At 58.1% G+C, this 23042-nt stretch overlaps 1 protein-coding gene across 1 annotated transcript; it reads left to right on the top strand.

The window, feature by feature from the left end:
* Positions 1-821: 821 nt before the first annotated feature.
* Positions 822-23042, top strand: LOC308277639 (uncharacterized protein C1orf198; the record flags this gene model as incomplete). The annotated part of the gene is made up of 4 exons (XM_080716920.1): positions 822-1154; positions 14751-14801; positions 22122-22643; positions 22986-23042. The coding sequence occupies 4 exons, from the start codon at positions 822-824 to the stop codon at positions 23040-23042; spliced, it is 963 nt and encodes a 320-aa protein (XP_080573046.1).

Raw genomic sequence — 23042 nt, forward strand, 5'->3', positions numbered from 1 at the left:
CCCGGGTCTGGTGGGTGATGATTAAAGAAGTGTTCTGGAAATGTAATTAATATCTGGGGACTTGCCTAGAAACAGTGCCTGACGGAGGTCGCGGGGCCCCAATCCCCGCGTCGGGCTTGGGTCTGCACGGGGCGGCGGCGCGCTCGGGGGAGGGCAAGGCCGGGGACTTATACCCGGGCCCTTCAGCAGGGCCTGCCAATTTTCTTGAAGGCTGTGACCTCCACAATAGGGAGTCCAGCCTTCCCAGGTGGCCCTCCAGCCTCCTCGCGGGCCGTCTGCCAAGGACCGCGGCCCGCGCCACGGACGCGCGGAGCTCCGGCCTCCTTAAGCACGTGCAAGAAGTTTCCTTTGTCCGCGGTGACCACGTGGTGCGTGGCTGTCACCGCCGGGAAGCAACCGGAGCAGCGGGGACGCCATCCGGCGCACACTCGGGACGCCCCAGACCCGGCGAACCGGTCTGGGGGACCGGGAAGCGCAGCGGGCCGGAGCCGATGGGCGTGGCCCCGGGAGAGGCCGGCCTTGGCGGGGTGGCCTTCCCGGTGGGCGGGGCTTGGGGGTGGGCGGGGCTCCGGGGAGGGGCGGCGCTCGGGATGGAGGGCGGCCTCGGCGGGCCAGTTCCGGCGGGCGTGGCTTGCGGTGGGCGGGGCTCCGGGGCGGGTGGGGGCGGCGCTCGGGAGCGAGGGCGGCCTCGGCGGGTGGCCCGGGTGGGGGCGGCGCTCGGGATGGAGGGCGGCCCCGGTGGCGCGGCCGGGGTGGAGGGCGGCGCGGGTGGGCCGGCCGGGCTGGGGGCGGCGCTCCGGGCGGGGCGCGGCGGGCCGGGCATGGCGTCCATGGCGGCGGCGATCGCGGCCTCGCGCTCGGCGGTCATGAGCGGGAACCGGCCGCTGGACGAGCGGGAGCGCAAGCGCTTCTCCTACTTCTCGTCGCTCAGCCCCATGGCCAGGAAGATCATGCAGGACAAGGAGAAGATCCGCGAGAAGTACGGGCCCGAGTGGGCGCGGCTGCCGCCCGCGCAGCAGGACGAGATCATCGACCGCTGCCTGGTGGGGCCGCGCGACCCCGCCGCCCCCGGCCCCGCCGCCCCCGGCCGCCCCGCGCGCTTCCCCGGCCTGCGCGGGCCCACGGGGCAGAAGCTCGTGCGCTTCGGCGACGAGGTGGGTGCGGGCCGGCCCGGGGTCGTCGGGGAAGGGGCTTCAAAGGCCCCCACCCGGGGAGGCTCGGAGGGGGCTGTCCGGGAGGAGATGGCGAGGGGGCGCCGTCCCGAGAAGAAGGGGCATTAAGCACCCCCCACCGGGACCAGCCTCCTGGGAAGGGGCTCTCCCGGAAAAGGGGGCTTTAAAGACCCCCCGCCGGCCCCAGGGGTGGCCAGAGGGCCCAGTGGGGGTCTGTCCTGGGACCAGAGGGCTTTAAAGACCTCCCCAGGACTGGCCCGATTCCAGGGGCAGCCAGGGGGGCAGCAGGAACACCCGGTGGGGGCTGTTCAGAAGGGCGTTTTAAAGACCCCTCACCAGTGCTGGCCGGCAGCCGGCTTGGAGCTGGCTGAGCCAAAGTAAATCGCAGGAATTCCGCAGCAGACCCACTTGGGTTCCCGTCCAGATCCTCTGGCAGCCGTGTGGCCCTGGGTAAATCCCGGTCCTAGAGCCTAGGTGTCCACCTTGTTAATCGGGGGTGATGTGCCGGGGGACCCGAAGGGGAGGTACTCAGTACAGCTGTATGCGTCTTGTGTGGCCAGCTCTGGGGAAGAATTGCGAGGCAGGAGCCCAGGGGAATTGAAGCCAGCCGCCCGCAGGTGTGTGGGGTGAGGACCCTGACAGCATGTGTTCTGGGGGGTGAGCCAGATGATCCTGTTTCATTTATTTATTTATTTTACCAAAATCCAGAGGAAACACTTGGATGGGCTCAAGCCTGGGCTACTTAAGATGTCTCGTCTCAACCTCAGGTGTAGACGCGGCAGAAACTTCTAGAGGGGTTGCTCTGTGAAACAGAAGCTGCAGGGGCAGCTCCGGGGGGCCGGTCAGCCACAGGGGCCCAGGTCGGAGCCCCTTGGAACCTGGGCTCGCTCTCGCTTCTGGAATGTACGCTGTGGCTATTGGGCCTTCCCAGCTCAACTTTGCTGCGGGGGGACAAGTCGGAAGAAGGAGCCAGTGTGCAGGGAGAGCCACTCACAGCAGCAGCTGTCTCAGGCTGCGGGCGGGCGGGAGGAGGCGCGGAGGCAGGAGTTCCGAGGATGCTGTGGACTGTGGAAGGGGTTCAAGTTCAGAGTGGTGTTTAAATCAGATTTTCAGGCCGGACACGTGGGGATGTTGGCCAATGTGAGATGTTTGTGGTCACAGCCCACTTTAATGTCAGGAAAGTGAGAAAGGGCAGGAGGACTCTGCTGCCCACGGGGCCTGATTCTGGTGCGATTGAAAGAAAATTCTCCATTGGACTTTAAACTCTGAGGGCTTTGCCAGGAAAAACAAGGGTGTGGTAAGCTGGGGAGAGGAAAATATAGGTTTTGAAATGTATTCCGAGAGCCCGAAATATCTCAGTGTGGAAATAGGCTTGTCTGTAGACGTGTGCAGTGCCCGTGCACCCGTGGGTGATGGGCAGGCAGTGCCTCTGTGGCCGGGTTGGGGATGGACCAGTGTGAGGGCCGGGAGCCTGTGGTCACTTGCCGAGGCTGGGCAGTGCCTCGCTGGCCCTGGCTTGGCGTCTAGCTGAGGGCATATGTGTGTATCATCAAAAGGCCAGGCTGCCTTAGAGCCCAGGGACACTGGCGAGAAAAGATGGGTCCAACTTAACTTTTGACTCTAATTCCTTATCTGGTGCCAGACCGCCTGCTTCTGAGTTTGTAGACCCCACGTGATTTAAAACAAGCCAGGCTGTGTGCCGGGCAGCTGTGCGCCTTTCCAGGAGCGGCCAGCCCTGTCTCAGACTTGAACCTCAGCTTAGGAGACTGGCTGAGGGCATGCCCAGCTGCCCCTGAGCAACCTCAGCTCAGGGGGCAGAGGGTTGGGGACACTGGGTTTTAGGGGAGACACAGAGGGACGCCGCCAGGACACATGTTTTCCTGGGGTGGCCGTGGGCTCACTGCAGCAGAGAGTTTTAAGTTCCATCAAGAGGGCAAGAGGCTGGCATCAAAGTGGAGCCTGTTTTCATTGTCACCCTCAGGAGATTGTCCCTGGAAGAGGGCAGGTGCCTGTCCACAAGGGATGGCTGTTACGGACAAGGCGGGCCAACTCTGAGATAGGCCTCGGGTTTGAACAAGGGGATCCTGAGCTAGGCGGTAGGACCGTCTGCCCCGTCCCCCCTGATCCTCTGCTGGGGCCTCCCCAGCCCTGGCAGCTCCTTGAAGGTGCTGCCTGCTTCTTTAAATACCCCCTTCACTGCCAGGGATGGGGTTTTGGCGTGTCCACGTGGCGACATCTCGGGACCTGCAGGTGTAGCCACCGTCATCTACCCATGGTCGTGTTCCAGGAATAAATAGAAACCTGATTATGTGACACTCGATGTTGGTCACAGATCTTGGTGGCTCTGAGCATGGTCCAAGGCTCAGCTCAGACATTGAAATTGCCGGTGTGGAGGACGGGCGCAGCAGCGTGGCCCCTCTTTTGATGACTTAGCCTGGTCCTCTGCAGAGAAGGCAGCTCTGCCACTAGGGTTGAAGGGAGGCACCCATCAGGTTGAGGGTTCTTACTTCCTTGGGAATCGATTTGCTCAATTATCTTAGAAACTAGAGGCATCCTCGTTCAGGGTGCTTAAACCCCCGCCCATCCTCATAGTCTTCACCAGCTCCTTTAAGAATTATGCTTGTGAGCTGGGCGTGCTGGCACCTGCCTGTAATCCTGGCACTTGGAAGGATAAAACAGGAGGATGGCAAAGTCAACCTCAGCTACTTATCGAGATACTCGGCAACTTAGACTCTGTTTCAAAATAAAATAGGGCTGAGGGTGTAGCTCTGAGGTAGAATGCCCCTGGGTTCAACCCCCCATCTGATCTCACTAAAAATGTACTGAAGTTTAGCTTCAGCCAAGGCCCCCCCTCACCGCATCATGGCGCCAAGCTGTCCTTGGGTTAGGGAACCTGGGCTGCTGCTAGAGGGACTCTCGTCCACAGCTTAGGAGAGGCCCACCCCATCCGGAGCCTGCCCAGGGTCTGGCCCTGGCCATCTCCGAGTTGGGTGGGTTGGGTGGGGTGCTCAGCGGGTCTGGCTTGGAGCAGGCGCTGACCTGGGATGTCCCGTGGGGTCCGTGTTTTGGTTAGACCATCCAGGCAGGTCTGCAATTTGGAGAAGGATGCTTTTTTTTTGTGTGTGTGGTCCTGGGGATGGAACCCAGGAGCATTCTACCTCCGAGCTACACCATTAGTCCTATTTTTTATTCTTTATTTTGAAACAGGGTCTCATTGAGTTGCAGAGGGCCTCACTAAATAGTCTAGGCTGTCCGCAAACTGCGATCCTCCTGTCTCAGCCTCCCACATGCTGGGGTTACAAGCCTGTGCCACCACGCCCAGGTAATCAAGGACACTTTTAACAGCCAGCTTGTTCTGTGCTGTGGGTGCTGCGTTCTGCCTCCAGCAGCAGGCTCCTGGGTCCCACATGCTGGGGTTACAAGCCTGTGCCACCACGCCCAGGTAATCAAGGACACTTTTAACAGCCAGCTTGTTCTGTGCTGTGGGTGCTGCGTTCTGCCTCCAGCAGCAGGCTCCTGGGAATGGCTTGCTTTGGGAGATGAAAGGCTTTTGTTTCCCAAGGGTTTGGGGATCACCCTGTGTGCCTCAGCAACTTCTATCTATCTTCATGGATAGGAAACAAGACAAAACTGAACTTTGGGGCGTGTGTTGTCCTCCCGTCCCTACCCCAGGCTCCTTGCGGCCCGTCCAGCAGGGTCGGGGTGCACCGGGGAGAGTTGCAGGGTTCTGCGCCCTGCGCCACCTGCTCAGCTGCATACAGGCCCCGGGCAGGTGACCCGGAAACCCGGGCAGCCAGTGTGTCTGGTTTGTGTGAAATGGCTGCCTCTTTCCCTCTCCACTGAGCAGGTGGAGCTGCCAGGGAGGTGCTTCCATACGCCAGCCTCAGCACCTTACCCAGACTTTGTATGGTATAGAACCTCCCCAACCTCTAGTTGAACTCAGGGGCACTCTACCTGAGATATTCCTCCTCCTCCTCCTCCTCCTCCTCCTCCTCCTCCTCCTCCTCCTCCTCCTCCAGTTGAACTCAGGGGCACTCTACCTCTGAGATATTTCTCCTCCTCCTCCTCCTCCTCCTCCTCCAGTTGAACTCAGGGGCACTCTACCACTGAGATATTTCTCCTCTTCCTCCTCTTCCTCCTCCAGGTGAACTCAGGGGCACTCTACCACTGAGATATTTCTCTTCCTCTTCCTTTCCTCCTCCTCCTCCTCCTTCTCCTTCTTCTCTTCCTCCAGTTGAACTCAGGGGCACTCTACCACTCAGATATTTCTCCTCCTCCTCCTCCTCCTCCTCCTCCTCCTCCTCCTCCTCCAGTTGAACTCAGGGGCACTCTACCACTGAGATATTTCTCCTCCTCCTCCTCCTCCTCCTCCTCCTCCTCCTCCAGTTGAACTCAGGGGCACTCTACCACTCAGATATTTCTCCTCCTCCTCCTCCTCCTCCTCCTCCTCCTCCTCCTCCAGTTGAACTCAGGGGCACTCTACCACTGAGATATTTCTCCTCCTCCTCCTCCTCCTCCTCCTCCTCCTCCTCCTCCTCCTCCTCTTCCAGTTGAACTCAGGGGCACTCTACCACTGAGATATTTCTCCTCCTCTTCCTTTCCTCCTCCTCCTCCTTCTTCTCTTCCTCCAGTTGAACTCAGGGGCACTCCTCCACTGAGACAGGGTCTCAGTTGTCCAGGCAGGCCTCGATCCTCCTGCCTCTACTGAGAAGCGGGACAACAGGCGTTTTGAGACCCCGGAGCCAGGTACTCTAGCAGCTTGGTGTGGCCGGCTGCTGCCTGGCTGTCTTTCGACCCTCATCCCTTCTTGCACGGGAAGCCGGGGCCTGCTCAGTGTCCCTGGACTCCTCTGGGCGTTAGCCTCCTTTTCTGAGCCTAGGCCCCTGCACTGCCGTGAAACGAAGGCCTGGTGGCTCTCCTCCCCGGCTCAGGTGCCGCAGAGCTGCAGGGGTGGAAGCTCTGGCTGCCGGCACGGGCGACCCCACCCTCCCTTCTGAGGTTCAGGCTCCTGCTGGCCCGAGGGCCTGGGTGCCCGCCAGCCTAGGTGTTTGGGTTCTAAAAATAAACTAACTTATTGTGAAAGTTGCACCTGTATGGTTATTGCTGAAGGTTCCAAACCGCGCAGAAGTGGCATTTCAAACCCGTTGGCAGGGCCCCTCGAGGGCTCCACTCGAGCAGCCAGTGGTACTGGTTGGATTCCACCTGGCTGGCTCAGGACCTGCACACACGTGAGGTCTCCTTTCCCACGTCAGCAGGTCAGCCGTTTCTTTTCTCAGAAAGAAAAGAGGGAGGGAGGGAGGGAAGGCAGGCGGACAGCCAGTGTGGGAGTTGCCTCTCAGGATCTCGTTTTTTAGAAAGTTGGAATGTCTGAATTATGGCTGCCTCCTGTCTGATGCATCCACTGGGCTTAGAAGAGATGGCGGCGGACGCGGCTCTTTGTGGCCCTCCTCGTGGGGTTTTGTGCGTGGCTGCCGTGCAGGCCTTCGGAAACAGCTGATCTAGTTCCTCCGGCTGCAAGGGAGAGGCCGGGCTGTCCCACAAGCTTCCGAGGCAGAAGGAGGGCTCCCTGCCCCATCAGCACCTGGCCTGGTGCCCTGGCCGCTGAGGCAGCCACTCCGCCTTCCCCGGGCGCCTGTCTGCTGGCTCCTGTGGGGGGGTGGCCGCAGGAATCGGGCAGTGACTTGCTGGGTGGTGCTGGGAGGGGCAGGTTTGGAGCCACCTTCTAATCGACAGGTGTGACTTTTATACCCTGATAGAGATTTGCCTAGCACCGGAGAATAGCCATTTCCCCAGAACCAAAAAATAATAAAGGAGCGATTTCGGGTCGAACCTGCCTTCCCAGGCTGCTGCTCCTCCTCTTCCTTTCCTTGAAGCGCTTCGCTCCGTCCCCCGTCCCGCGGCCATGGCGGGCGCGCTGGGCTCTGCTTCCGCGTGGCCTGTGGTGCCCTGAGCTTGCTCTGCACCCACAGCAGAATGTGCCAGTGGTTAAGTCGTAGCTGCCCTTTGTCTTTGGAGTTACAGCTCAAACTTCCAGTTATGGAAACCCCATATCTCAGCAGAGTTAAATGTATTACAAGTCAAGGACCCGTGTAGATTCCAGAAAGACGTGCGTGGCGCGACAGAGAGGCGGGGGGTAAAAGGGGCACAACACGGTCGTTCTTCCCTCCCCTCCCCTTTAGTAGACTAACCTCTTACGGCAGCTTTAGATCGACAGCCAGGCTGAGTAGAAAGTCCAGAGTTAAGGTCTGGGAGTGTAGCCCAGAGGTAGAAGGGCTTCCAGGAACCCCAGTACTACCAAAGAAAGAAAGAAAGAAAGGAAAGAAAGAAAGAAAGGAAAGAAAGAAAGAAAGAAAGAAAGAAAGAAAGAAAGAAAGAAAGAAAGAAAGAAGAAAGTTCAGAGTTAGTCCCCTGTGTCCTGGCCCCACAGCAGGGTCTCAGCTGCTCCCCGCATCCCCGAGAGGGGTGCCCTTGTTACAGCCCAGCACCTGCGTTGGCACCCACACTACAGTGGTGCCGGTGCCCCGCACCCTGGGTCCTGGCAGGCGCTGGGTGAGATCTGCTGTGACACTGCACACGCACGCGGTCTCCCGCCTGGGAACTCCGAGTTGCCTTTCCTCTCACCCACAGCCGGTGACCGCTGGTCTTCTACTGCCCCCTTGGCTGTCCCTGTGCGCAGTGTCGCACAGTGGGACTCCCACTGAGTGCGGCCTCTTCAGATTTCCCACACGTTGGGTGCACCCACCCACCGTGCTTGGGTGCTCCATGCTTGGCTCGGCTGCTCATTATTTAATGTGGTACTGAGAATTGAGTCCAGGGGCATTCTCCCTCCAAGCTACACCCCCAGCCCTTTTTAGATTTTATTATTATTATTAGTAGTAGTAGTAGTGGTGGTGGTGGTGGTGGTACTGGGGTTCCTGGAAACCCTTCTACCTCCAGGCTACACTCCCAGACCCATTTTTATATTTTTATATTATTTAATTTTTTTTTGGTGGTACTGGGGGTGGAACCCAGAGGCTTTCTACCTCCGGACTATACTCCCAGACCTTTTTTATATTTTATTTGGAAACAGGGTCTCACTAAGTTGCTGGAAGCCTCACTGAGTAGCTGAGGCTGGCTTCGAACCCGTGCGATCCTCCTGTCTCAGCCTCCCAAGCGCGGGGATTACAAGTGTGCGCCACCACACCTGGCCCATTTTTATATTTTTATTTGGAAACAGGGTCTCTTAAGCCAGCACGGCTGGCTTCGAACCTGCGCCATCCTCCTGTCTCCACCTCCCAAGCGCGGGGATTACAAGCATGTGCCACCACACCCGGCTTAGATTTTATTATTTTGAAACAGGGTCTTGCTAAGTTGCTGAGGCTGACCTTGAACCTGCCACCCTCCTGTCTCAGCCTTCCAGATACAGGGGATGCAGGCACGCCACTGCCCCGGTTGTGGCTTGTTTCTCTTAGCGCTGAATAGTGCGGCATTGTCTGGCGCCCCACAGCTTGTCCTCACCTGCTGAAGGATGTCTCGGCTGTGTCCAGGTGCCGGCGGTTGTGGACAAAGCTTCCGTATACATGCGAGGCGGGCTTTCGTGCAGACCTAGGTTGTCGGTGTCAGACCCCAAGGAGCGTGGTCACCTTGAACATCTCCGTCTCTAACACTCGAGACTACACACACAGAAGTGTTGTGGGATTTGCGTGGAGCACGTGCTCTTCTCCGTTGATTGACAGGTCCAGGTGACCTGCTGTTGCTGGTGGGCAGGCTCTCGCTTCTTAGTGTAGACAGCTCACCAGCATGTGCTGAGGAGCCCAGGTCACCAGACATCACCAGCGCCGTGTTGGGGGCTTTCTGCCCTTCCTGAAGGCCCTGCCGTTTGAGCCTGCTCTCTTCCGCCTACAGCATTTCTCAGCCTAAGCCACGACGCCCTTGTGTATCAAGCAGAAACATCTCTGGTTTGTGGACTTAGGGAGTAAGTGGCCAGTCATGGTCCCAGCAAGCCTGCAGGTTACGGACACATTCGAGTCACCCAGGAGCATGGAATCCGTTTCCTGGGAGCTGAATAGTTGGGCAACTCCACATTCCCGGTAGGAGGTAGTCAGCAAACTGCGCCCATATTCTTTCCGCCTCTGCGTGATGGGTGTCTAGTGATAGCAGCTTGGGTACTGTAGCTGTGAAGCACTGTTATTAAGCCCTGCTATAGTTAGTATGCAATCTTCAAGTGCCAGGAGAACAAAAAGCTTTCAAAGGGGTTCTTGTGGAGCCAGGCGGCATGCGGAGACTGTTACGTGCCTCCTGGGTTATGCTCATCAGAGCTTGCCTCACGGGGGTCGGGGGCAAGGCCTGGCCGGGAGCCCTGGAGCCCCAGGAGAGCAGCCGAAGCCGGGGGCTTAGTGAGAGTAGCCTGAGGATGTTGAGTGCGGCCCAGCAGGACTCCGTCCATGCCGCGGCCTCTGTAGGGCTGACCACACAGACATGGGCCCCAGAGCCAGCGTAGCCAGGCATTCCCACACCAGGAGGCTGCTCAGGGGCGGGGGTCCCGTGACTGAGCTGGGGTCCCGTGAAGTGGCTGTGCTCGGAGCAGTTGCCTAGGGGGGCTTTTAGTTCAGCAGTGCTGGGGTGTACATGCCAGGCATGTGCTCTGCCCCCGAGCTTCCCAGCTCTTGTCGTTTGAACCGAGTCAGGTGGACCCACAGATTCTCCTTAGGAAATCAGACCCTACGTGGTTCTGACTTATAAGCGAACCTGGGAGCCAGGGCGGGGGCTCTCAGCCCCACGTCTGAGGTCTGGGACCAGCCGCAGCGGTCCCAGGGGTCACTCCCCAACTCCCAGGGAGGCATCTGTCTGCCGGCGGTCATAGCTGGCTGCATACAGTGCTGCGCAGAGGTGGTCAGGGCAGCTCCTTGCTCCTGGCCGCTGCCCTTCCCAGAGCAGCCTGCGGAGGGCTGGGGGCCGCCCTGCAGACAGCGCCTTCCACTTCACACGCAGGAAGCCCATCTGCAGAGCGGGCTTTTTATTATTATTATTATTATTATTATTATTATTATTATTAGTGGCGGTACTGGGGTTCCTGGAAACCCTTCTACCTCCGGGCTACACTCCCAGACCCATTTTTATATTTTTATTTGGAAACAGGGTCTCTTAAGCCAGCGAGGCTGGCTTCGAACCTGCACCATCCTCCTGTCTCTGCCTCCCTAGCATGGGGATTACAAGCATGCGCAACCACGCCCGGCAGACCTTTTTTATTTTGAAACAGGATCTCGCTAAATTGCTAAGGGACTCTCTAAGTTGTTGAGGCTGTCCTCAAACCTGCAATCCTCCTGTCTCAGCTCCTGAGTACTGGGATTACAGGTGTGTGTTGTGCAAAGAGAGAGGGGAGCCAGCTATGGTGCCGCACGCTTGTCATCCCAGCATTTGGGAGACTGAGACAGGAGGATCGTGGTTCACGGCCAGCCTCAGCTACTTAGTGAAGGCTCTCTGCAACTCAGTGAGACCCTGTTTCAAAACAAAGAATAAAAAATAGGGCAGGAGGTATAGCTTGGAGGTAGAATGCCCCTGGGTTCCATTCCCAGTACTTTCCCCCCAAAAAAAATTTAAAAAGAAAGAGACAGGAGAAAGATTGACTTAAATACTGCTTTTATTATTATTTTTTTAGAAGGTACATACTAAGTCAGATAAGGATTTTCCAAATCAAAGGCCTCTGGGCCAAGCTGGTTTCTGGGTGTCCACCCCAGGCCCAGAGCCTCTCGTGCCCTGCCAGCTCTGTCTCCCAGGACCTTCCATGGTTGGCCCTCTGCCTTCTCTCTCCTTTGGGACCGGGTGACCTGAGGCAGGCTCCCGAGCTATGAGAGCCACAGAGAGACTCCGATGTGGATGCCTCTTAGGAGAGGAATTGATTCCCAAGGTCACACGGCCAGAGGAGCCACAGATAGCAGCCTGTGCCGAGCCGCAGATGTGCGTGGGTGCTCAGTCAGTCTGGGTGCCTGGGAGGCGGGGGTGGGGAGCCTTCTGAGCACCCCGGGGAGTAGGTGTGGTTGCACCCCAGGCCTGTGCCGGCCACATCAAGGATGCCAGCTGGGAGTGGAAGAGAGGACGGCGGCACCCATGTGAACGTACAGAACCGGTGCCACATGAGGGGTGTGTGTGTGTGTGTGTGTGTGTATGCGTGTGTGTGTGTGCGTGCGTGTGTGTGTGCATGCATGTGTGTGCACACGTGTCTGAGAGTGTCAGTAGTGCTGCCAATCTGGGGACACGGGCCCATGTACCAGGCGCCTAGGGAGCCCTGCCGCCCGCAGCGCCTTCTCTGGCTGGAGCGTGTGCCCAAGGCCGACATCAGAACCCCCATCACATTTCTGTTTGACAGGGTTGTTTTCGTTAAGTGCTTTGTTGTGTTTTATGAGCCTCAGAACTGCAGCCATCCAGGGAATCTGCCCCATGACTTAGTTTCTTCCTGGAGAAAACAAAAGGCTGTTGACTTGATGTCCGGCCTGGGAGAAATCGTCTGCGACCCCATGGAATTCCAGCACGTGCCTCAGAGTCGCGGGCACAGTCACCTTCCAAAGCCAAAAGCCTTCGTGGGTTAGTCCTTCGGGTTTCACGGTTGCGATTACAAGGCTGGACCCGGGACCCTGCCGTGAATCAAGTTTCGTGCGCCACCTCCGGCCGCCCCGTAGGTGGCGCATGACACTTCCTCTGCCCACTGTGGCCTCTGGGAAAAGCACGCTGGCCCAAGGTGCCCCTGCCTTCGCGGTCACATCCAGGACGGCCTATAGAGGCCGTTCAGGTGGTCTCCTGCGTCCCCCACTTAGAAGCAGAGCCCTCGCTTTATTATTTCTGAAAGGATTCCAGGGTCCCAAGAGCTGAGGCTTTCAGAGACTTCAGGGCCACCTAACTCAGTGTCCCGCCCCCCACAGGGCCCAGGGACACAGACCAGCCACAGTTGTGGGCGGGCCCTGGCCTCTGCCCCAGCCCTCTGCCCAGGGCCGGCCAGCACACATTCCTCCAGGCGGCCATTGCCATTTTTGGAGGCCCAGGCTTGATGCTGGGAAGTGACTGGGATTTAATTGAAATTCCAAGGGGAGGCAGAGCCCCTGCTCCTAGTCTTGTTTGGTGCTACAAACTGAACCCAGGGGCACTCTACCTCCAAGCTACACCCCCAGCCCTATTTTTGTATTCTTTATTTTGAAAAAGGGTCTCGCTAAGTTGCAGAGGGCCTCACTAAGTAGCTGAGGCTGGCCATGAACCTGCGCTCCTCCTGTCTCAGCCTCCCAAGTGCTGAGATTACAAGCGTGTGCCACTACGCCTGGCTCCTTGTCATCTTTTTTCTTTTTCTTTTTCTTTTTCTTTTTTTTTTTTTGTGTGTGTGGTACTGGGAATGGAACCCAGGGTATTCTACCTTCGAGCCATACCCTGAGCCCTATTTTTCTCTTTCTTTCTTTCTTTCTTTAATTCATTCATTCATTCATTCATTCATTTTATTTTATTTTTTGGTGGTACTGGGGTTCCTGGAGGCCCTTCTACCTCCAGGCTACACTCCCAGACCTATTTTTTATATTTTTATTTGGAAACAGGGTCTCTTAAGCCAGCACATGCGGCTGGCTTCGAACCAGCGTGATCCTCCTGTCTCCGCCTCCCAAGTGTGGGAATTATAAGCGTACGCCACCATGCCCAGCTCTTATTCTTTATTTTGAAGCAGGTTCTCACTGAGTTGCAAAGGGCCTCGCTAAGTAGTAGCTGAGGCTGTCTGCGAACGTGTTCCTCCTGTCAGCCTCCCGAGTGCTGGAATCACAAGCGTGCGCCACCACACCCGGCTCCTTGTCATCTCTAAAAGCTTTCTCTGACCTCAGGAGCGGTGAACGCTGCAGACCTGTCCCCAGCCAGTATCTTCAGCTTGAGGAGCTCTGTGTGCATTAGGGCCATGCCATGACATTGGCCGTCACGTGGCCCGGCGTGGGCTTTCTGGACGGCACCATCTCCAGTGCGTCCTGGGGTCTGCGCCCACCGGTCCTGTCTGTGCTGCGAGGGTTTTCCTGAGCAGAGGGCGCAGCTTGGCTGAGGGTACACTCCAGGGGTGTAAGGGCCTGAGCTCTGCCCCCCTCCAGCCTCTCCTCTTTGGTCTGCCTTGCTGCTCTTTCAAGAGCCTTGGAAGGGGCAGTCCTTAGCCCCTGGCCACTGGGGGCCCAGTGCAGGGCTTGTTCTCTACCACAGACAGTCCTCCACCTCCTGGGGCCAGAGCCCAGCAGGGCCATGGGCAGTGTTGCAGGAATTGTGAGCTCTGGGAGGGTCCGGCTTGCGCAGGGCTTATTTGTTCAGAGTTGGTGAGCTTCTGCTGGGGTCCCCTAGGCGCTGGGGATGGGGTAGGAGCAAGCCTTCGTGGTGCTGGGTATGGCCGCGTGTGGCATGGTGGGGTCCCTGTGCGGCTCCCTCCCATCCCCTTCCTGGGGTCGAGCTGTCAGCCTCCCACTGATTCAAAGCCTCCAGTGCTGTGGTTCACACTCCGGAGGGGTCTGCTCAGAGATGCCTGGCCGGGGGCTGGAAGGCTGTGTGCCGCTGCCCTGCTAGTAAGGCGTCCCCCGAGTGGGGACCCTGGCCCCCTCCCCAGTCTCTGCCAAGGTTGAGGCCAGGCTGGGTGGAATGGGTGGCGTCAGAAGCAAAGAGAAGGGCCCCTGGGGCTTCCCTGTGTGCAGGAGGAAGCCAGGTCCCCTAGCTGCAAGGGCAGGGATCACTCTCAATAGGAGGAGACAGGATTTACCGGGGGTCTTAAGGAAGGACGTAAACTACTTGGGTGTTTTATTGGTAGGAATGTGAGCTACGCATGTAATCATCTCATTCCTAATAAAACGCCTTATCCTGTTCTCAGACTTTGTCACCCAGAGGACCTACGTATGGTCCAGAAGCCAGGATCCCTGGTAGCAGCCAGGCAGGGAGGAGCCTTGGCCAGCAGGGAGGGCTGAGGGAGCCGAGGGGAGCCCAGGGGCGGCTCCTGGCCACAGTGCAGGCCAGCGGACAGGGCCCAAGGCCAGCCCTGCTTTCCCCGGGGGTGGGGGTGGGTGACATCAGATCTCACTGGAATTGACCACCTGCATTAAGTTGGCTGTCGCCTCTGTTCTCTTGATTGAGCCTTGCGTGGTGCAGGCAGGAGGTCAGCCGTGTGGGGTCGGCCCGCAGGCCGTGGCCGGGCATTGGCAGGTTGTGGGTGGGTCTTGAGTGGGAAGCCATGGGCAGGCCTTCTTTCAGGGGTCACCTCATTTCACCCTCATGCAAGGATGGCGTGATCCTCCCTTTACCAGGGAGAAAGCAGAAGCCCCAAAGGCTGGAGTCACCACCCAGTGAGCACAGCTAGTCGCTGGTCGGTCTGAGATGCAGGCTGTTCTGCTGAGCCCAGAAGACCCAAAACCATCGCCACAGGCCTCCCCCCACCTCCCAGGGGAACTCATTCCGCGTCTGTTGGGGGCGGGGCGGGGCGCGGAGCACCCTTGCCTGCACTGGGTTGGGGTTCTCCCTGAGTCTGGACTCCCCCCTGATCCTGGGTTGTGTTTATTTGCATGGGGTATGCCTGGGTTTAGGTTTTCTACTAACTCTTGAATTTTATTTCAGGACATTACTTGGCAAGATGAGCACTCCGCCCCTTTCTCCTGGGAAACGAGGGTGAGTTGGATTAAATTTAGATTTATTTGTCCTTTTTTTTTTTTTTTTTTTTTTCAGTACTGGGGATGGAAACCAGGGGCATTCTACCTCCAAGTGACGCCCTCAGCCCTATTTTTATTCTTTATTTTGAAACAGGGTCTCACTGAGTTACAAAGGGCCTAAGTAGCTGAGGCTGTCCACGAACCCAGATCCTCCTGTCTCAGCCTCCTAAATTCTGGGATTACAGGCGTGCACCACCATGCCTGGCTTATTTGTCCTTTTTAAAAAAGAGTCGCATGGCTGCACATTTCTTTTTCGGGAGGAGAAGGACCCAAGGCTCCGGCCCACACCGCTGGGCCAGAGGTGACGGTCCTGCTGTTAGACAGGAGGGACTGGCGGGAGTTAGGAAGAAGGTGGTTTCAGAAATCGTGGCCTGCAGCGCACTGCCTGGGTCCTCCTGCGAGCCTGGGCGAGGGCCGCCCTCTGGGGCGCTGTCTCTGCTTTTCCCTCTATCCACCAGCACCGAGACAGTGGTGGGCGTTTACAGGTGCACGAAGCTTTGAACCGGGGAGAGGCGAGCGGCTGTCCATAGGCTGGACAGGTGTGTGGCCGATAGAGCCCGTCATGGAGTGCTAGCCCTGGCCTTGGTGTTTGTCACGGTCATCCACAGTGCTAGGGTGGCCCAAGAGCATCTTGACAGCCAACAAGAGCCTCAGTGAGCCGCGGAGCGACCGGCGGGCAGGTGTCGGGCCCAAGGACAGGACGTGAAAGGCTTCAGTCTCTGATTCAGAACATTCAGTGCTGTGTTGGTGGGTTGGCTCTGCTGTTAGATGTTCCTGAGGAGCTGTGTGTGGGGTGAGATAGCTTCTGTTCCTGCTCTGGCATAAGTGACATCCAGGGACACAGTGGTGTATCTCTCCAAGTGGCCGCTGGTGCAGGCACAGCCCCGGGGCCAGCGTGGGCAGTGGGTATCTGGCACCTGGAGTGGACAGTGGCCTCGGTGTCCGGCTCACACCTGGGCTGGTGGTGCCAGGCCCTCCAGAATCGAGAACGAAGCCAAGCTGACAGGAGCCGCCAGGAGGACGCGGTTCTGCGCCTGTGTGGGTCAGTCGCCCGGCCAAGGCGCAGGGAGAGTCGGCCCCTTGGTGGAGAGCCCGGTGGCGGCCACATCTAACATGACTTTCCACGCTGAGCTTGGGCATTCACTCCGTGGCGGTCCTCGGCCGCTTTTCCCCACTTTTAATCTCTCAGGCCTTAATCTTTAAAATGTATTACTCATTGTGATTAAATGCACGCCACATAAAATTTATCGTGTTAACTCCTTGTTGTAGTGCTGGGGATAGAACCCAGGGCTCCCAGGTGCTGAGCACACGCTGTGCTGCCAAGCAGCCCAGCCCAGTGCGGTTCAAGGGCGCGGAATCCATTCACACTGAGCAGCCGTCGCCACCTCCGTCTCCAGAACTCCCCCCTTCTTTTTTTAAATTGTAAAATTGCGTGTACTTGTGGAGTACAATGAGATGTTTTGCTAGTCGTATACACTGTGGAATGATTATACCAAGTTAATTAACACAGCCCAAACTCTTTCCATCTGCAAAACTGGAACTCTGTACCCATTCAGCAGTAACTCCCCACGCCCCTACCCCTGCAGACAGCCTGTCCTGGAAGGAGGCTGGCGGGGCCGAGCCTGTCCCAGGGGTGGTTGTGATCCTAACATCATCTTTTCCACTCATCGGTCAGCCCGGCAGGCTGCAGGGGGGAGGGCGCCGTGGGACAAGCATTCCTCTCCCATGCTACCGATGTTTGCGGAGGGAAAAGCCAAGGCTCAGAATGCTGCAGGCGAGGAGGCTGGGAGCTGGCCTTTGCATTCCCCAGGCCCTCTGGGCTGAGGGTTTGGAGGATGCCTGTGGAGGCAGGGCAGCCACATCCGGGCCCTGGGGACCCCCGCTCCACCCCAGGCTGAGCTGTCTGGTATTTTCCTGCCTCTCTCTCTCTCTCTCTCTCTCTCTCTCTCTCTCTCTCTCTCTCTCTGGTACTGGGGATGGAATCCAGGGGCATTCTACCTCTGAGTTACACCCCTGTCCCTATTTTTAATTCTTTATTTTGAAACAGGGTCTCACTGAGTTGCAAGGGGCCTCACTAAGTAGCTGAAGCTGTCCTTGAACCACGGTTCTCCAATTTCAGCCTCCCAAATGCTGGGATTACAAGTATATGCCACCACGCCCGGCTCTTGCCTGTCTCTTTCGAACTTGGGGTTCTGTTGCCTGTCTGGGGGTGGTACGTCAGCTGGGGGTCCAGTGCCTGGATTCGATGGCCACGTAGGTCACTCCCAGGGTGGGGAAGCCCTCAGTCCTTCCTTGGAAGGGAACAAGCATCCGCGAACACTGCAGGTCCCGAGTGCAGTGCTCGCCTGGGGATGGCACACTCGAATTCTCCCGTCCAGGGAGGCTGGGGCTCCTGTCCCTGCCACGGGTGCCCCTGCAACAGTTCAGGGAGGTCAGCTCACGGTCAGCATGGCTTGGTGGAGAGAGACTGGATGCGAATCTGTCTGTGGCTTGCAGGTGTCTGCCGCCCATGGGGGACGGAGGGTCCTTCCTTCAGGGCGTGGAGCACCCCTCGGTTCCAGGTCACGTCTTTGCTAGACTCTCGCCCTCACAGCCAGCCAAAAGGGTTCCAGAAGCACAGTCCAAGGGCCGTGCCCCTCCTATCACGGCACACTTCCTGCACTGCCGGCACCCCTGGGTCGTCCTGACAGACACCCCCATCTCTGCTCAGGATTCTGCCTCCTCCCTTTTCTCCCTCTTTCCCTGTTTCTCTCAAGACCAAGAGCTGAGCCCTTGGCACCATGCCTTAGACCCTGCGTGAGGAATAATGTGCCCTCCCACGGCCCCTAAGCTGCCCTGAGACTCCCCCCTCTGCTCTCTGCTCAGACCCCCACCCATCCCTCTGCGGCGGTCCCTCCTGCCCCCAGTGCTGCACAGACCCATTTCTGATTGTCCCTGTCTCAGCCACAGCTGAGGGGTCACCGTGCGGATCTGTGCTGAGCACCGTGGTGCATTGCCTTCAGTCCTCACAGTCCCTTTGGCAGAGGGAGAAACCGAGGCACAAAGTCAGGGCTGCCCAGGGCTGCCCAGGGCCGGGCCATGCCCCTGCCGTATAGCATGGCGAGGCCCTTTGCCCTCGGTGGACCTCTAGCCTGTGAGCTGCAGCTCCAAGCCTGGCGTGCCTGCCGGCCTGGGTCTCGGCCCCAGGGCCCACAGTGCACTAGAGCCAGTGGGGGCATTTGCCCCCGTCTCCTGCGGGTCCCCCTGCACCCGGGCCCTGGTGAGTTTTCCCTGGTAAACAGGGCTCTGAGTTATTTAGCTCCTGGTCTGTGCCTGGAGCCTTGCAGGTGCTGCGAGGCAGGTGGACCGCCCCACCCGTCTGTCTCTGCACCCAACCCTCTGATGCCCCACCAGGCTGCCGCTGGCTTGCCTTGTGACTCTGGAAGGTTTCCCGTGGCCCCCTCTGCGTCTCCCCTTCCTCCTGCAGGGGGGTGGGCGGGCGGCGTGGTGACATTGGATTGTTCCTGCGGGGCCTCTGCAGCGCTGTGAAGTTTTCCGACGACGCTTCTGTAACTCTGGTCTTGGCCCTTGGTCTGTGGAGGCTGCCAAGCCAAACAGTTGGTTTTGGCAGTGCACACACCCCTCGCCGAAATATTACACATTCCTTTTCAGTGAGTGGGACCCAAAAATAGATAGTGGGCTCTGTTGTGGTCTTGCTGTTTTTAGAACGGACGTGGCCAGCTGAGACCCTGTTCCCCACGTGGGCGGACAGATGCCCAGGCTGCTGGACCCAGACCTCTGCAGACCCTCCCAGGCTCAGGCGCACTGTGGGCGTGGAAGGCCGGCTGAGAGCAGAGGGGCTTCATTGTGTGTGTGTGTTTGTGTGTGTGTGTGTGTGTGTGTGTGTGTGCGCGCACGCACGTGACTGGGGATTGAAGCCAGGGCATTTGACCTCCAAGCTACACCCCCAGCCCATTTTTTCTTTGGTCTTGGTTTTGAAACAGGGTCTCGTTGGGCTGCTCAGCATCTCAAAGCTGCGATCCTCCTGTTTCAGCCTCCCAAGGACTGGGAATCGAGGCATACACCATCGTGTCAGTACCGTCATTGTTATTATTGGTGGTATGAGGACTGGACTCAGGGATGTTCTACCTCCAAGCTACACACCCAGCCCTTTTAATTATATATTTACTTATTTTTAATTCTTTTGGTACTAGGGATGAAACTCTCCAAGCTGTACCTCAGCCTTTTTTTTTTTTAATTGCTTTTTTATTTTGGAACATGTTCTTGCTAGGTTGGGTTTGAAAGGCTGGCCTCGAGCCTGCAGTCCTCCTGTCTTAGCCTCCTGGGTACTGGGATTGCAGGCATGGGGCTTCCTCATCTACTCTCCCTTCTCCCTGCTCAGAGGTTATGGAGACCACTGTGTTGAACCCTGGCCCCTGCCGTCTGCCCGAGCTGAGGGAGATGAATCAGTGTCTGGCCATTGCTCCCGCTCTCCAGGCAGCTTCCTTGGGCCCAGTTACCCTCATGCCGGGAGAGGGCTGCCGTGACCTCCTCTCTCCCAAGAGCCCAGCTCTTTTCCCAGGACTAAACAAAACAAAACAAAACAAAAAACAAAAAAACAACTTTTTTCCAAAAATGAGAAACTTGGTCCAGAATTCCATTGTGTTCTCACTGTCGACCCCCCTCTCCCAGCCCAGGGCCTGCTTGGGGCCCTGGAACCCCAGGTTGAGGTTCCAGAGCATGTGTCCAAAGTGGCCGTGTGGAGCCAGCTGCCATGATGCAGGCCTGTCATCCCAGGAGGCTGAGACTGGAGGATCACAGGGTCAAGGCCAGCCTCCGCAACTTAGCAAGACATTCAGTAGCCAAGGAGACCAAAACAATAAAATATGGCTGGGGGTGTAGCTCAGAGGTAGAATGCCCCTGGTTTGAATCCCTAGTCCCCAAAATAAACAAAAACAGAATGATAAAAGTGCCTGAAGCCTGAGGGCTGGTGCGGCACACCCGGCCCACACGCTGAACTGCCCTGGGCTTCGTGCACAGACCACCAGGGCGCCCCTGACTGCGGCTTCTGGGGTTCTCCGGCCCAGGCAGGCATAGACCTGGGTCTCCCTTCCGCAGCCTGCCCGAGCCTGGAGAGCCTGGGCAACGAACCCTTTCCCCATGGGTAAGGAAAGGCGGGAGCCTCAGCCCTGGGGCCCGGGAAGGCCCGCTGTTTAGAGGTCGTAGCCAAGCTGGGTGCGATGCCAAGAGCGCAGCAAACAGGCAGCCGGCGCAGCAGAACTGGCCCCTCTCTAAACGCCCACTTCCAGCCGGGCGAGCGGCGCACGCTTGTGAGCCCAGCATTTGGAGGCTGAGACAGGAGGATCTTGGTTTGCGGACAGCCTCAGCTGCTACTTAGGCCCTCTGCAACTCAGTGAGACCCTATTTCAAAATAAAGAATACAAATAGGGCTGGGGGTGTAGCTTGGAGGTAGCGTGCCCCTGGGTTCCATCCCCAGTACCACAAAAAAAATTCTTATTTTCCCACATTCACCTCCAAAGCCCCCAGCTGGGAGCTGTTCCTGTCCACGGGCCTCAGCCAGATGGCACCTGCTCTGAGGAGCAGTCTGGAGGTGTCTGGTGTCTGTGAAGTGCCAGAGCGACCTGTTGCTGCTCAGGGAAGCCGCCCGGGGAAGCCACCCGGCCGAGTGCGCTAGGTTCTGTCCAACAGCGAAGGTCCTGGGGCCGCCGTGCTTGTGGCCACTCCACGCCTCCAGGACGAGCAGCCTCACCCTTCGTGGGCAGCCAAGCAAAGATCCTGCCGGAGAAATTGCTGACCCTGAAAAAGCCTGGGAGTTGACAGAGCGCTGGGTCCAAAGCGCCTGCCTCACATTACGGTCCCCAGATCAAAGTCAGCGCTGCCTCGGGCTTGGGCCATCCCGAGCTATTTTTAGTGCTTTGGTATTTAAAGGAACCGTCATCCATATACTCATGGTGGCCCTGAACTCTGCTGTGGAATTCGGGATGTGCAGCGTATTAGAATGTTTTACTCAGAAGCGGTCCTTTAGGAAAGGTCTAGCAGGTGGGCACGCAGGGTCCTGTGATGCACACGGAGCCTGGCTTCTGTCAGCACCCAGGCCCTGGAGCTGCCTGACCCTGCTGGAACCCAGCTGCGGATTCTCCTATGGGACTAGCAACCTAGGAGAGTAACTCACCCCAAACCTCCACTTTCTCATTGGTAGAATGATTTTTTTTTTTTTTTTGGTGGTACTGGAGGTGGAACCCAGAGGCTTTTCTACCTCCGGGCTATACTCCCAGACCTATTTTCTATTTTATTTGGAAACAGGGTCTCACTAAGTTGCTGAGAGCCTCGCTTAGTAGCTGAGGCTGGCTTTGAACCTGCGTGATCCTCCTGTCTCAGCCTCCCAAGTGCAGGGATTACAAGTGTGTGCCACCACGCCTGGTTCTGAAAATATTTTTTAAAACGACATTCCTGGTGCCTTGGGCATACCCAGGTGTCTTCCCTGCTCTCAACCACAGCTCCTGGCAGACCCACGGCTTTGAGGGCTGTTTCTTGGTTGTTTTTGTGTGTGTGTTTTTTTCCCTGCAATACTGGGGATTGAACCCAAGGGCATTCTACCTCCAAGCTACAACCCCAGCCTTATATTTTAGTCTTTATTTTGAAACAGGGTCTCACAAAGTTGTGGAGGACCTCATCAAGTAGCTAAGGCTGGCCATGAACTGCGATTCTCCTGTCCTGCGGAGCTGGGAAGACGTGGGTGTCTGGCCTCCGCTCTGGGGGCTGTTCGCTCAGGTTTCCGGCAGCAATTCCTTGGTTGGCTCTGCTCAGCAGTGCCATCGTTAGGGGTCTCTGCGATAGCAGGAATGGGTTGCTCCAGTGTGCTGGGTGCCTCCCAGTGCTGACCTCTGGGTGTTCACTGTCTTGAGCTGGGTTCCTCCTCCACTGGGTCCTGTCCCGCCCACCCCTGAACTCCCAGAGATGCGCCAGCCACACCCAGCAGCCCCTCAGGTAGGACCGGCCCTTGCTGGCAGAGCAGGTGGGCGCTGTGCTCACCAAGCAGAGCCCTGATGCCCAGCGAGGTTCAGGGGTCTCAGATCAGGTGCTACGGGTGGCAGGGCTGGGCCTGAGAGCCCCCTGACGTGTTTCAGGCATGGAGGGCACTCCTGAAAACAGCCGTTTAAGGACAGACAGATGCCTGGACAGCAGCCAGTGTCCTTGCATTTCTCTACATTTTGGGGGCATGGAGAGCTGGCGCCTGTCCCGTCAGCTCTGAGTGTGGTCATCTCTTGTCCCCGCGCAGAGTCAGATGGAGTTCAGCATCTCCAGCCTGTCCATCCAGGAGCCAAGCAACGGTGCCCCCGCCAGCGAGCCAAGGCCGCCGTCCAAAGCGCCCCAGGCCGCGCAGGCCCTCAAGCCCTCCCAGGGCAGCAGGTCCTCCAGCCTGGATGCGCTGGGTCCGGCCCGGAAGGAAGAGGAGGCGCCCTTCTGGAAGATTAATGCCGAGCGGTCCCGGGAGGGGACCGAGGCGGAGTTCCAGTCGCTGACCCCCAGCCAGATCAAGTCCATGGAGAAAGGGGAGAAGGTCTTGCCCACCTGTTACCGGCAGGAGCCCACCCCTAAAGACAGGGAGGCCAAGGCCCCCCGCCAGGAGCAGCGTGCATTTCCCAGTGCCGGTGTGGAGCGAGAGAGACCGCAGCCGGCCCAGGCCCCCCTGGGTGTGTCTCCGGGGGCCGCCCCCTCTGAGTGTTCAGGGACACTGCCGGCTCTGGACGCCACCCAGGATGATGACAACTCTTTGTTCCCGGAGCCCAAGCTTGCACAGGTGGGTGGCCACTGTTTCCGGCCGCGAGGGGGCTTCATCCCCGGGGCAACCGAGCAGGGCTAGCAAGCACTCCTTCCTAGGGGTGGACACACTGTCCTCTGCTCGGAGTGGGGCCCCGGGCCGCACACAGACCTGTCTGGGTCATGGAGGGGCAGGCGGGCACAGGCCCAGAACAGCAAGCGCCCAAACTCCTGTGGTTCTCTGGTCTCCAGCGCTGAAGTAAATTGAGGGCAGGGGCCCCGGAGAGGAAGCGGGCCGCCCGATCTGGGTCATTTTAAATGAGGTGCTGTTTTTGGATTGCGCGTGGCTGGGGAAGACGCTCCTGTCTTTCTGTCGCTCCAGGTCAGCTCCAGTACTGTCGTCTTGAAGACGGGATTTGATTTTCTGGACAACTGGTAA

Source organism: Muscardinus avellanarius, assembly GCF_963383645.1.
Source record: "Muscardinus avellanarius genome assembly, chromosome: 20".
NCBI classification, from domain to species: Eukaryota; Metazoa; Chordata; class Mammalia; order Rodentia; family Gliridae; genus Muscardinus; species Muscardinus avellanarius.